General features: G+C 43.1%; 1 protein-coding gene across 50 annotated transcripts in view; it reads right to left on the minus strand.

Moving 5' to 3' along the window:
- Positions 1–9,227: 9,227 nt before the first annotated feature.
- Positions 9,228–15,301, minus strand: part of Tcf12 (transcription factor 12) — a 307,523-nt gene continuing 301,449 nt past the window's right edge. For 49 of the 50 annotated variants that reach the window (XM_087560632.1, XM_087560634.1, XM_087560627.1 and 46 more), the window contains 2 exons: positions 14,544–14,697; positions 9,228–11,539 (listed from right to left, as the gene is read on the minus strand). In XM_087560632.1, coding sequence (XP_087416758.1) covers positions 14,555–14,697 — 143 coding nt within the window. In that variant the 3' untranslated portion in view covers positions 9,228–11,539; positions 14,544–14,554. 50 annotated transcript variants of the gene reach the window in all.

A 15,301-nucleotide genomic window follows, 5' to 3' on the forward strand; every position in this document is an offset into this window, starting at 1 on the left:
ACCCTCCATCCAGAACTACCTGACCTACATTGCTCACCTATGTGCTTAGGACTGCCATTTCCGTTAACAATGCTTTATTTTTATTACAGTGTGTGTGTGTGTGTGTGTGTGTGTGTGTGTGTGTGTGTGTGATTGTTGCTTATATGGAGATTAGAAGACAACTTGTGGAAGTTGGTTCTCTCCTTCCACTATAGAGATCTGGGCATTGAACTCGTACCATCAGGTTTGGTGGTGAGGGCCTTAACTGGAAGAGCCGTCTTGCTGCTGGCCTCCAGCTCCCTTTCCTTTTTACAAGCAAAGCAGGCTGCACTCAGATCCACTCACTGACTTGCTTGGTCACCAGCTAATAAGCAGAACTCCCCAGTTTTGCTAAGTCAGCTTCCTCCTGGGGTGGGAGTGCTCCGCTCAGTCCACCTGAAGAAGGGGACAGTCCACACTCTACAACTCTGCTGGAAAGGTGAAGGAAAAATACCAAGTGTGTCTCTGGCTTGGTGGCAAATGGTATTTTTAAAAAGTGGCTTTAGGGAGTGATAGCTTTATGGCAGAAGTTTTAGGAAGCGCTTTAAGTGATTGGGAACAAGGTTTATTGGGGGGCTTCAAAGCAGTCTGTGCCCTGAGGAAAGGAGAGGGTCCCCTCCCCCCACAGGAGGCCTAGGCCTGGCAAGTCCCTATTGTATCAGCCTTCCTTTGATGTTGGAAGAGCCAATCCATCTCTTTCATGGAACTACAAAGGAGCCTCCTAATTGCTTTGTTTAGACAGCCTCTTTCCAAATATTAAACATTTGGCCTTCCCAGGCCCCCGAGCTCCTAAGATCATCTAGGTCCTTGTAGAAGGCACTCTCCCACATGCTGTGGGTTGGCAGCCTCTCCGCCTCCCTGGGCAGATCTGGACACGTTATCCCATGTCTTCCCACACGTCTGTGGCTCTCTGGATGCAGCCCTTCCTCTGAAGAAGGTTGCAGGGTTAGGGGTACTGATCTTGTCCTCTACTCAACCCTGGAGACTCCAGGGAGAACTCTGGGTACCCGCCATCTCTTTGTCCTGAGTGACAGTAGGTAGAGCGCTGGCTGGGTCATCTGCTATCCTTAGGATCACAGTAGGCCCTCTTCTGTCATCACTAATCCTGGAGCAGATCCACACTGAGAGAGAAATCAGCTCTTGTGTCCCGTCTCTGGCTAGTGGTATCCTCTGCTGAGGCCTCTCTTCTTGACCTGTGGCCCTTTCCAGACGATGTCCCTATGCACCTTGTGTTATCCTCACTGTCCAGTCCTGCTGTCTCCACAGTGCATGCTGGTTTCAGAGAGGCTCTGCAGCTTGAGCTGCTCCCCATTGTTTGTCTCTGTCTCCTTACAGGCTTATTTATCTGGCTAAGCAGAAAGCAGTGTCTCATCCCCAGCAGTAGAAGTCAGGAGTGAATGCAGAGAGTCCTTTCCTGTTTAAGTACCTCCCTCCACACATTTTCTGAAGTAGTGATAAGGACTCCTACCCAGCTTAACAAGGAACAATAGCCAGCTCAGTTTAATTTGCATCTGTCAGACAGGTTCCCTAACACACCACACTCAGTTCCACACATCCTACCAGGAGGCCTTCAGACTCTTCAGTACATACCTATACAAGACTTGTAGATAAACAGTCCCCTGTCACATCTTAGGATTTCTGAATGATTCAAGTGTTCACCTAGTCAGGGTCCACACTGCCCCAGTGGTAGTTTGGATCAGGTTGTCCTGCAGAGAACTTAAAAGAGCTTGGTGGGTGTGCTTGGGTGGAGGTTGAGTGGTGGTTGATCAACTGGGCACGGGCATTCTGGCCACTTTCTGACAGTTTTGACTTCCTACCCGTGTCAAGCCTTCCAGTGACCTTGACACTAGTCCTACATCTACAGTCCACTGCTTTCTAACTATTTTCTAGACAGAATGTCACCCAGGACTCAGGTCTGCCCCTGGTCAGGCAGTGAGCCCAGGCCAGGGTCCTAACTGTTCTGTAGCAAAGTCTACTGTTTCCCCCAGGCTACACTGCCTGCAGCCCTTACACTTCATCTATCTTCACCATGCGATTTGATTTCAGAAATACTGGGCCAGCACATGCCTAACACGCACTTTCTTATACATGTGCTAGTGAATGAGTCACTTGTAATTCATTTTCTGTTATGTTGCCTCCTTGCTTTGTTTTCTTTAGAGGGGAGGAGCTGGAAGGTCCTACTATGCTCCACTAACCTACTATATGCCACGTACCTCCTCAGTAGTTCACACACCTATCATGAAGAAACTTAAGAGTCTGGTAAGCTGATTGGTTTTCGCTCATACTTGCTAAATCACAGCTCCTTTCTACCTCAGTTGCTTTCCCCCCTCTTGGGAAAGAGCTGGGAGCAGGGGGTGGGAAGTGGAGGACGAGCTCAAGTTTTAGAAAGTGTCCGCTGTCTGGCTGCAGGAAATGCTTCCTTTCAGTGGTTCTAGGCAAGTTTCAGGACACTGACCTCTTCCCATCCAAGTTTTCTACTTGAAGCCAGTACAGCTGAATTTTCTATGGACATGCATAGCTAAGAGTAGGAGCTTCAAAATATGGGCCTTGATTTGGCCTTCTCTGTGCATCAGGCAGCCAGGAGTGAAGCAAACAAGAGAAGCACACATGTCCACATGAATTGCACGGTCTGGACCCAGCAGGAAGCATGAAGGTGCCAGTACACGTTTACCTGGTTCTGCCTCCCACTTCCTGCTCCTCCCTCTTCACCCTGGACAGAAGGTCAGCAGTCTTTGGAGGAAGAATAGTCCCTTTGTATTTTTTCCTTTCTTCCTGTGCCTAATTAAGAATTATGTTTGGGAATCAAGCTAATTAATCTCTGCAGTTCAGGGAGGATCAAGCTACTCCTGCTTTCAGTGTTGATCAATAACCTGCTGCTCAGAGTCACCCGCTTCTTTCAGGCTTTAATGAGGATAGGACAGGATGGCCCTGGGGCTTGGACAGAGGCCAGGGGGCAGGGCACCTGGCCTGACTAGAGAGGAATTGGAAGAACTGGGCTGGGAGGTGGGGAATGAACCTCTGGGGAACCTGCTCTTCAAGGCTACTCTATTATAAGGTGGGCCCCACAAAGCAGACTATCTGATGTCCAAGGCCCTGGAGAACTGGGTGGGGGATGGAGGTACAACTTCATTACTGGGCTGCTACAGCTACTATCTAGGAGGGTGATCAATAAGACTATTAGGAAGGTGAGGGAAAAAACAGCACGACAGTTGGTCAGAATCAGAGGCCCTGCTACCAGCCTTCTCCAAGGCTGCATGTTAGAGCTTAACAAAGACCATGCTTTCAGAAGGCCAGGGAGATGAAGGAAAGCACAAAACCTTAGAGGGCTCTTAAAAACAGGGAGAGAGAACCTCTAAAAGCAGAATAGTTTGGTTAAAGCTTCCAGAATATTCTTGCTGTCACTTGGGGTATCTTTAGGTTAAATCTCCAGACTCAAAGGTGGCTTTTGCCTGCAGAAGGGAAAATACACCATCTGTTTCCTACAGAAACTCTGAGGAAGTCAGAAATCTAAGAGTGGTAATTGAAAGGTGCAACCTGAAGGGAACCAGGATGGTTTAAGAACTTCAGCACCCAGATCCAGCATCAGCATAGAAACATGTTTAAACAGTTTAATTGACAAGGAAAATTTGTACACAATTCCTGAATATAGCAAAATGCTTTGAAACTGAATACATTATAAAGTGGCTCAATTGAACTAATTAGCATATTATTTCATATGCTTATTTTTTAGTGAGAATACCTAAAAATCTATATGCTGTATCACTGAGATATGTTTATGTTTATTGCTGTACTAAGAATGAGGCTAGTTATCTATTAAGAGATGAATGAAAAGAAGGGAGGTTCAAGTCTGTAATCTCAGCACTGGGGACTGGGAGGGCTGAGGCAAGAGGAGAAGTTGTGACTACATATCAAGTCCTAGGCTAGCCTGAGTTCCATGAGACCCCATGCCAATGCGATGACAGCAATGCATCTGAACTGATAAAGATCATGTATATAGAAATAACGGGCTTTTTGTTGTTTTGTTTTTTGGAGACAGGGTTTCTCTGGGTAGCACTGGCTGTCCTGGAAGTCACTTTATAGACTAGGCTGGCCTCAAACTCACAGAGTTTGTCTGTCTCTGCCTCCTAGGTACTGGGATTAAAGGTGTGCATCACCACACCTGGCGCAAAAAATTTTATTCAGTCTTAAATAAGAGTAAAATTATAACACTTGCAGAAAAAAATGAATGGAGCTGGAGGTCATGTTAATCAAAAGCTAGATGTGGAAAGATAAATTCAGGGTTTCTCTCCAGTCTAGGGCTGTGTGTGGAGGTCATGCAAGTGGAAAGCAGACTATGAGAAGGCAGAAAGAGGTAGAAAGGTTGAGGGAGAATGAGAAAGAGGGAATATATGCATCATGAAAAAATGGGAGATTGTCTTGGAGTCTGAAAAGATGGTCAGAGGGCAGTGTCTGTGAGGCAGTGGGAACAGGTTCAATGAGATGAGAATGTTACAATGAAACCTATTTATTCATTTTCCTTTTTTTTGAGACAGGGTTTCTCTGTGTAGCCCTGGCTGTTCTGGAACTCACTTTGTAGACTAGGCTGGCCTCAAACTCAGAGATCCACCTGCCTCTGCCTCTTGAATACTGGGATTAAAGGCATGTGCCATCACCAACCAGCTTAAAAGTTATTTTTAAATAAAAACAATTATGTGGGGGATATGGAGAAGCACCACAGCACAACTACTAATTCTAAGAGGACACTGTGTGAGTCAGTTCTCTCCTTACACCTTGTGAGGTGGAGGGTCTGAACTCAAGTCAGCAGGCAAGCTCTCTTGCCAGACACCTCACAGCCCGGTCCCATCTGTTTGTATGCTAATGAGTAACACATATGCCGTTATTAGTTACTTAGCATGTTACATACTAGTAAGCCCCTTGAGCTTGTTGCTCTCATCTGGAATTCTGGACTCTGGCTAATAGCTAATTATTACTTCGCTATTCTGTATCTGTTGTTGAGTTCAGCTTTCTCAGACTGCATGCTATAAGTTTCTGGTTTACTCTCTCCTTTGTCATGCCAAATGCTCTACTGAGTATATGTGACACATTTTTTTCCTATTCATTTGTTGATGGACATTTAGGTATGTTTGCATGTCTTGGTTGTTGTGCACAGTGCTGAAGTAGACATAGGTATGCAGGTGTCTCTTCCATACACGAATTTAATTTTCATTAGATGTATATCCAGCAATGGATTGTGGGTTATATGATAAAGTCCCCCCTCCCCCAGTCCTAAACTTGTTCACGTCAAGTCTGCACTTCATTGCTGACCTTTTGTTTCTAAAGGTATGGGGTCTGCCAGGCATGGTGGTACATATCTTTATTGCCAGCACTCGGGAGACAAAAGCAGAGGGACCTCTGAGTTTGAGGCCAGCCTGGTCTACACAGCAAGTTCCAGACTAGTCAGAGGTATATCATTTAAGATCTCAAAACAACAAGACAAAGAAATAGTCTCAGGCTAGAGATGGCTTAGTGGTCGAGAGTACTTCCTGCTCCCCAAAGAGCCAAGGTTGGTTTCTAGCTTCCATGTTGGAGTTTACAATTGCCTCTTAACTACAACTTCTGGGGATCCATCACCTGTTCTCTGGGGATACCTGCACCCATGTGCAACATACCACACATACCATGTGCACATACGACACATAGACACAGGCCTAATAAAGACGAAAACCTGCCAATCCTCTTGCCTTAGCCTCCCAAACAATGGAGTGAGTGGAGGTACAACTGCCATGCCTGGCTGGTGGTTTTAAGTTTTTCATTTTGTGTGTGTTGGTGTTTTGTTTGTTGTGTGTCTGTGTACCATGAGTGCAGTGCCCAAGAAGGCCAGAAGAGAGCATCTGATACCCTGGAATTGGAGTTAGATGATGAGCTGTCATACGGCTGCTACTAATCAAACTCAGGAGTGCCTAACCACCGAGCATCTCTCCAGACCCTTTAATTATTAAGATAGGGTCTATGTCTTCACATCCTGTTCCATTACTATGGTTTGGGTGGTTCTTTCTGTTTAAGATTACTCTGGTTGTTAGGGATCTTTTGTGGTTTTATAAATGTTTAAAATTATAAAGTACAGGAAAAACTGTTTAATAACACAATATTACCATTTAATATCAGGGAGCGAGTGTGTGTGTGTGTGTGTGTGTGTGTGTGTGTGTGTGTGTGTGTACCATGATGCACATGTGCAAGCCAGAAGACAATTTGCAGGAGTTGTTTTCCTCCTACCACGTGGGTCCTGAGACCTGAACTCAGGGTCTCAGCTGTGTGTCTGCCAAGTGCCTTACCTACTCAGCCACCTCACCATCCCATGGCTGCTTTGGTTATCTGGAGTCTTTCATGGTTCCACTCAAATTTTAATATTCTTTTTTTCTATTTCTGGAAAATACCTTTGGAATTTTGATGGGGAGTGCATCAATCCTATAGCTTTGAGTAGTACAAATGTATTAAAAATATTAGTGTTTTTCACACACCAAACATATTTTCTTGTGCCTCTTTGATGTTTTATAGTTTCCAGTTTTGGGGCCTATGCTCTGAATAATCTTGGCTTTCGTTGTTGTTGGCTTTTTTTTTTTGATAACTGTTAGTAGATATAAACCTGGATACTTTTTTGTATGTTCATCGGTGGTCTGTAACTTGAGATGGGGTCTTCCCCAACATCCTCAACTGGCTTCAAACTCACTGTAGCTCAAGATGACCTTGAACTTTAGATCCTCCTGAGGCTCGAGCCTCCACACCTGTCTCAGATGGTGCTGCTACTAGGGACTAAGCCCTTATGACAAGATGCTAGAGTGGACTTTCCTGGGACTATGCCTGAGAACACAGCAGAACCACAGGGCTGAAGGCACTCACAGGGAAAAACCCAAGAGAGGAAATAAGAGACTTTGCACAGGATCGCCCAGAACACCAAGCACAGCACCCACAGCGGGTTGTACCTAGGTTTACTCACCAGAGCCCATGGAAGTCTTATTCTTCAAGATGTGCAGATCCACGGCTATGGAGTGCCAGAAGGAAAAGCACTGTGCATCCTGGAGCGCCATTACACTGCTAAGTACACTCCCATTAGTGACTCCTTGGCTTGGTTGTGCTAGTTGTGTAGGAGCTATTGGAAGCCACGGTGGTTTAACTTGGAGGTTACCCTTGGGGAACTTGCTGTTAGCTGTGTCCCTAGCATCTGCTGCAACGCTCAGAGGCCTGAGCACCCAGTTTTGCAGTAGGTGCATCTCTCTGTTATTAACCCTGGCAGGGTTGTGCATGCCTTTCTAGGAGCCCAGTGACCATTTGTTTATGGCTCTTTACCTTCTTCCTTGCTCAGTTTTCTAGATGACAAGTCTGTATGATGGCCTAAAGGCCATCACTGACTATGCACTCCTTCTAAGAGGTCCTTTAATACTCCATACTTGCCCCTGGAATCTGCTTCCTGGGAACCCTGAATGACAATACTACCACCCCTCAATGGTAATGAGCAAAGCCTATAGGCTCAGTCTACTGGAATGTGAAGGTTTAAATAATAAATCTTCAGCCAGAGTGGTGTACATGCCTTTAATCCCAGCACTCAGGTGGCAGAGGCAGGCGGATCTTTTGATCTACAATGCAAGTTCCAGGACAGCCAGAGCTACAGAGAGAAGCCCTGTTTTGAAAACCCACACATGAACAAACAGATCTTCAATAAATCAAGAATGGAAACTGGAAAGTGGTGCTACCTTTTGTTGAGAACTGCAGAGGAATGTAGATTCCCACAAATACAGGCTGTAATCTCGTGGGGTTGTAAGTCACTCCCCACAGTATGGATGAGGAGGATCACCCAGGAACTGGTTGAAATACTATTTATTTTAAAAATATTCATAATTTACTGAGTACTTACTATGTGATAGGAACCATGGTAAGAGCATTCCATGCACTGTTTCATTCAATACTTAAGTAATCCTTGAACAGATCTCCATTTTCCAGGTAAGGAAATGAAACTAATTAGATGCTGAGCTTAGTCTGAATCAACTGATGCCAAAACTAACACCCTTTAGCTAAACACACACACACACACACACACACACACACACACACACACACACACCCCTTCCATGATATTTCAGGATATCTATTTAAAACAATTGAATTTCTAAGGAAGAAAAAAACTCATCAACCACAGAGAAATGATGAAATACATATGAAAGTGAGACTGAGTCAAGTTCCTCAGAAGCTGCACGGAGGGAAGAGAATTGCAGGCAGGTAGGTTTGTGTAGGAAAGTTTAAGTCCTGACCTGCTCAGTGCCCCTGGACACAGGCCTTTCTGGTCTCCTCACAGATGTGTTAATGAGGAAAGGCCACTAGCTCTTCAGATCTCGCCCCACATCTAACATCAACTATTCTCTTCCTGCATGGAGCTTCCAGTTTATCATGTTGTATGAAATCAAACTACTAAATTTATGTTTATCAAATTACACAAGAAGCAAAATGATCTGTTGGGTAGGCCTCACATAAACATCGAATTTTAAAATCCATCGAAAGAAGTGATTTGTCAGGATTCCAAGAGGATGCAGCCTCCTCATGCAAAGAAGTTCCAGATGGTCCTATCTCAGGCCACCCATGAAGTCCTCATAGCAGTCAATGCATGCATGCATGCATGCATATCCATGCATGCATGTCCATGTGCATGCACGGTGTGGTGTTAAGAACAGATGAAAGCTTTCACTGACACTGCCATCCCCTATTTCATCAGGTTTGCTTGCTTATCTATATTTTGGTTGTAGGTAAGAGAAAAGAGACATGAAAAAGCTGTGAGGTGCTTTAAGGGTCCTTTCTCATCGTCTTCATTCTTCTCTAGATCTGTAAGAGGAGATTTTCTCTACTACCGACATCAGTTTGTTCCACCTTCAGCAAAAGACCTAAGAGGCCAGTATCAGTAGAGGGGCAAGAGGAGAGCTATGTGGGCCCCAGTATCAGTAGAGGGGCAAGAGGAGAGCTATGTGGGCCCAAGTATCAGTAGAGGGGGCAAGAGGAGAGCTGTGGGCCCGGGTGGGTCATCTTAGCTCACCGAGCCCCATCTGTCCTGCAGGGTCACCCATGAAGCACAGTTAGTGTGGACAGGAAAAGCAGTTCCAGCCTTTCTGGGAGGAAGGAGATAGAGAAAAGAAAACAAATTACATTATTCCGTGGGAAACAGGAGTGTAAAAAACTCACTAGTTTACTATGTTAAAAAAAGGATGGCACATTTATTGCTACATAAATGTTATATACATAACTGTGTTTTCTGTTACAGCGACAGAAAAAAAAATTTGAACTTCTTGCTGCTGGTTGAAAAGGTTTATCAATAATACCTTGAATTTGACACAGGATACAAATCTGCAATAAACCAACAATGGAAACTGGAGAACGAGATGAAAAGCAGCCCATCTCCAACAATTCGCTCTCACAATACTCCATAGGAACTACACGGTATGCTAGAACCTACTATGCTCTTAAAATGCTATTGTAAATTTCTGATATTAATGAACAGGTTATGGTAAATAACCCTACATTTTCTTTAACTACCTAATATAATAAAATAAAGTAAGAAACTTTTTACTGAAAACTTTTGATTTCAAAAATCTAGAAAGAGTAATATTTAGAATTCAAGAAATTTTCTTACAAGATTATTGTATAAAAGACTAGCTACAGTGAAAAATAAGCCAAATGTTTTTTCTTTCTATTTTATGAAGGAAAGCTTCTGGGCATTCTGCAAAGTCTAACATAGCGAAAAAGACAACAAGCTCTGAAGAAAAAAAAAGGCCAGGCAGTGGCTTATGTTCACTCCCACGTCATAGCAACAATTCTGTTTTAGCTGATTAACACTGAAATGAAGAACAAGGCCACAGAGAAAGTCTGATGTAACTGGAGAACATATACAGATTAAGTCCACTACGTTCACCAAAAACTGACTTGTTAGAAATAGTCCTGATGAGGATCTGAAGTGCTGTCTTAATGGTTTTTGTTCTTTCAAATTCTCCGGTGTCTGTAAGTTACAGAACGGTCTGGGATTTTTCTTCTGTGTGCGGATTGCCACTGATGTTGGCTCTAAGGAGTAACTTAGCCAAGACCATTGTGCTCAGCATGTTTTCCTCTCCCAGGGCTGCTGTGGTGGAAGACAGAGTTCATGGAAGTTTAAAGTGATTACTGTGTCTTAAAAACAACTGTAAAGGATTAGAGAGAGACGGAGGGTGCCCTAATGCACAATGCTAGATGGACTGACAGGGACAGCTCGGTGCTAATCTGGCTCTTCGTGGGGCGGGGGCAGGTGGTTGTAGGTGATTAAGTCACCCTCCTACCCTACCCCACACTGACCAGCCACTCAAAGGACAGAGAAGTAAAGCTAGAATAAGGAAATGTGACCATTGCTCTTGGATTCCATAGGTAATTAGCCTCAGAGTGGTTGAGTGCACTCATCACACTGCCTGTCCCGGTGACTACCGGGTTTTCTTACGCTCACCACGAAAAGTCATCTTTGTATTGTATTGAATGCATTTTGTGCTTACTTAACAGCTAACACTTTACAAGTACTATATTGTGTAGTACTTACTGCTCGGAACAAAGCAATTCCTAAAAAGTAGACTCTCCTTTGTAAGTTACACTTCTTGCTATTATAGCTTTACTATGAAACCTAGAAGCCTGAAAAGTCTTAGTGATTATTAGAAATAAAGCAATGTTTATTTGGGGGCAAATCCAGGGAACAAAAACTTCCCCTTTCAAAAATCTTAGCTAGGCTATGGTCACAGACGGTGCCTGCTTATCACTTCAGGGACATGAACAAAGCACACAGGGCTGTAAGGAGGGTTCTGGACTGTGACCATAAACTATGCAGACTCAGATCAAACATAACACCCACAAAGAGAAAATAAAAATGAGTGAAAAAAACAAGAGAGAAATGCTATACCAAGTAATAGTTTCCTATTTCATGGAAAACACTATTCATATGGCGAAGGTCGGAGAGGGCAACAAAGGACTCCCTTCCTTTTTAAGACACTAACAGGTATGCCGGGAATGCTAAGGGCCAATGGTTGCCACTGCTCTGTGAACAGCTTTAACAATGCTGGCATCAGCTGAGTGTACATCAGCTTCCCACATGAACTTTTCCCTTTATATGTAGACCTCACAGTTCCATATCAATAAATAAAATTTGTAGTTACAATGCATTTGTCAATTCAGTTTAGGCACAAGGCAACTTCCACGGTGAGTGGAGAGATGAGACAGTCTCTGATTGTGCAGAAGCGACACATTGCTTACAGCAGAATGATACGCTGCAAACACCTCACGGGCCGACGTTCTCTGATGAGCTTCCTATCCTCACTTCTGATGGAAGTGTTGACCAGTTGCTTTGATCATAGGATTACATATGAGTTTCTTGTTTCAAGTGTTTTGCTTTTTCTTCTCCCTCCTGCCAGGTTTGTGTCTTCAGATAATCTGAGTTGTCCAAATCTTTATGAGGAGAGGTCACCTTCTATCTAGCCTACTGATGACTCTGGAACTGTGTCAGGGAGAGAAGAGGACAGTTACTATATTTAATTATTAAATATAGCAATAGTTAAAAACAACACACCTCTCCAAATCCTAGTTATTGTTCATTATACTTAGGTTTGTGCTAAGTTAGTTCAAGTGACTTACTCAAGAACCTTTAAGATATCAGAAGTCCCTCCTGAGCTGAGGGACTATGGCCCAAGATCCTCACTGAATGCCTGAAACTGTGCACGGTATCTTACTTGTACTATGATTTTTTTCCTATACATAAATGCTCAGGATAAAGTTGGGCATAGTAAAATATGGCAACAATAAACAATAAAACAGAGCCCGTAACATTATAAATCTAAATTTTCTTTTTGAGACAGGGTCTCGTTATGTATCTTTGGCTGGCTTGGAATTTGCTATGAAGACCAGGCTAATTTAGATCTCATAATCCCTGCATCTGCCTCAGAGTGCTGAGATTAAAGGGATGTGCCACCAAGTCCAGCCTTCATTGCAAACTGTTAATGGATTACTGTTGGCTCTAAGTAACTGGAATTGCAGAAAGTGAAACTTCCAAGGAAAGGGACTAGTCTGTGATTGCAAGAATTTTACTGTGTGTATAGGGAACCTTCTGATTAAGGCTTTATACATCAGCTTAGCCAGCCGATTATGCAAACTTCCCTGTGGGAGCAGGTGAGCTGGCAATCCCTGACCTTAGAGTCTACCCACTGACTGCTCAGCTGTGTGATCACAGCATTCTCACTGCTGTGGCCGGTCCACCATGTTAGACTAATGATTTATATTCATTTCGTCTCAACAGAGAGTTAGTAAGTCTCAGCTACTGGTCCATGGTAGGTTCTCACTAAGTATTATCTAAAGAATTTAAGAAATAGATGGGCAGTGATGATGCATGTTTAATCCCCATACTCCAGAGGCAGGTAGATCTCTGTGAGTTTGAGACCAGCCTGGTCTACAGAGCAAGTTATAGGATAGTTAGGGCTGCACAGAGAAAACCTGTATCAGGGTGAAGAAAAAAAAGAATTTAAGAAATTATCTTATTAATTAAAACTTTATACATTCATATGTTCCCATTACAATGTATATATAAACAACCCTGAAAAATGCCATTACAACCCCTTATAGTGGACAGTTTAGGAAAAATCATACTTTCACTTCCTTATCAGATGATAGTCAATACTGTTTGATAACAGTGATACTCTTGGGGATAGAAAACTATTAAAAGCTACTTGGTTTTACATTGGTGGCGAATTGTTAGAACATTTTTTGTATGTTCCCTAAATTATTATTACTATTAGTGCAAGTGCAGAAGCACATTTGCCACTGCATGTCTGTGGTGGTCTAAAGACAGCCTCAAGGAGTAGGTTTTTCCTTCCATCGTGTGCATACTGGGGATTGAACTCAGGCTGTCAAGTTTGCATGGCAAGCATTTACAACCACTGAGACATCTCCTGGGCCCTTCAGTAAGAATATTTCCACATTATACAGAAAGATAAGGCTAGAGATCCCAACACAGCAGGCAGTGCAACATGTAAAGATCTGGAAGTAACTAAGAGAGAATGACAGTAGATAGGAAGTAAGACAGGTTCTGAGTCCAGAGTGATGCTGACTGTAAGTTCTTTTCACGGTTGAAAGGAAACGTAGCACTTGAGCTTTGTATGAAGTTGTTTCTCACTACTGCTCTTCTAGATCTATCAACTTAAAAAGTCACCTCTGCCCTGAGAAACAGTGGTGTGTTTTTAATCTAAAGACACCAACATTTATTTATAAGATGGATCTGTTACTTGCCTAGATTCTGTTTTCTGTAGAATACAGGGCAGTGGCTTGCCTTTTAGAGTGTGAATTCAGCAGCTCTTGCCTGAGGACTCTGACTACAGGATGACTGCAGATGTTTGTGGGACAGTGGTTTAGAGCTCCACCCAGGAAGCTGCTGTTACAGTGAGAAATGACTACCTGAATACTGACCTTTCTTCCTGTTCTCCCTTTTCACTGCAGTCTAATTTGATCCTAGCAGTGGTGGCATAAACCAAATCTGACATAAAAGAGCTACTATTCTATCAAATTCCAGATTTGTACCTCAAAATGAGAAACTACATTTGGTATTGTTCCTGCTTCCATCCATTTGCCTCTACTATTTTGAATCTGCTGAAAAATATAAGAAAATAACTATATAATGCTTAAGACAGGTTATAAAAATGAAGTTATGGTTGGGAGTGGTAGCATATGCCCTCAATCCCAGCCTTGGGAGGTAGAAGTAGGTAGATCTCTGTGAGTTCAAGGGCAGCCTGGTCTACTGGGCCAGAGAGCATTACATAGGATAGCCCTGTCTAAAAAACTCCAACATTCCAAAAAATAAAATCACCAGTTCTACTCTTGGTCCATGCTGCTAGCTAAAATGCTAGTTTAAAATATTTAATTATAGTTCACACTGATCAGCTTCTAAAACATTAACTTTGCAACTAAGCCTTTGTAAGGAAAACTCCAGCAGGGAAAGGGCTACTTTGGGATTATCACCTCACACCTTTGCACTCATCCATCAGTGGGTACCAGAGTGTGTTCAACTCACTCAGAAGAGCACTGCATTTCACACGTATCTCAATTCAAGGATCCAGGTGATCCTTGTGTACAATAAAAGTCTTATAGAGAAGAGTTGAGCCCAGTACTTGTGACCAGAGAATGTGGAGCGAGGGTGGGAGCAGGGGCGATTTGAGAAAGGAGTTACTGTGATGTCCTCTTCTTGGAGCATGAGCACACAGGCTGACTCAGACCTGGTACTTCTTTATGCTAATGAAGTGATTTAAATAGTAATGTGGTCTAAAATGGTACTGGCTTTGATAAGACAACAGGAAGGCCCATAGATCATTGTATTCCAAATTATATAACTTTAACCAATTATTCCTGACTTTTACAATCACCAGGGCCTGCCAGAGAGCGCTGGTCTGAACTCTGACCACTGTAAATGGTTAAAATGAAGTAATATCCTTGCACTTCCTTCCCAGACCCACACTCACCTGGCTGATGTTTACAGATGACCCATAGGGTTGGTTGTCTCACTAAGCCCAGGATGGGTTCCTGGCAACGTGGTGGGCGGCTCTGCTGACGCAGCAGAGACCTTTTCTTCTTCTCTTCTCTTAAGGCAGGCTGCTTTGGGGTTGAGGTTCCTCTCTATAGCAGAAGGAGAGAACTGGTTCATTATGAAAGAAGGCAAACCAAGGGACTAGGGCTGGAGGGTCAGGCAAGTGGCAATGAGATTGAATCTCTAGGCCTGACTGGTGTCTGTTACCCAGGCTAGCCTCTAACTTCTTATCTTCTTAAGGTCTTACACGCAACGAATTGCTGTTGTTCTTTCTGTGAGGATGATCAAGCTCTAACTTCATTTTTATATTAATCTAATTTACAGAAGCAGCCCTGCTATGCTCATACTAAAACTTGTAGTATTAAATGAGATGCCAGAATTCTTGGTAACTACTTTGTATTTTCTCTATTTTTTAATTATTATTTAGTCTCTTAGGGTTTAACTTGTTTGAAATTAACATGTTGATCTAGGCAAGTGCTATTATTTGTCAATCAATCAAGTTCTCCTTAGCGTCATGGTATGACAGAGTATACTGAATTGATATAAAGGCCTGATACCCAACTTGTACCTAGAAAGATATCTGTGCTGTACCTCAAATTTACCAGTTCAGAAAACTATTCCTTTGTAGAAAACACATGATACAAGGGAGGCAGATGACTATGGCATTTCTTCCTTTCCTATTCTGATATAGCA

This window comes from Rattus norvegicus, chromosome 8, assembly GCF_021556685.1.
Source record: "Rattus norvegicus strain SHRSP/BbbUtx chromosome 8, alternate assembly SHRSP_T2T, whole genome shotgun sequence".
NCBI lineage: Eukaryota > Metazoa > Chordata > Mammalia > Rodentia > Muridae > Rattus > Rattus norvegicus.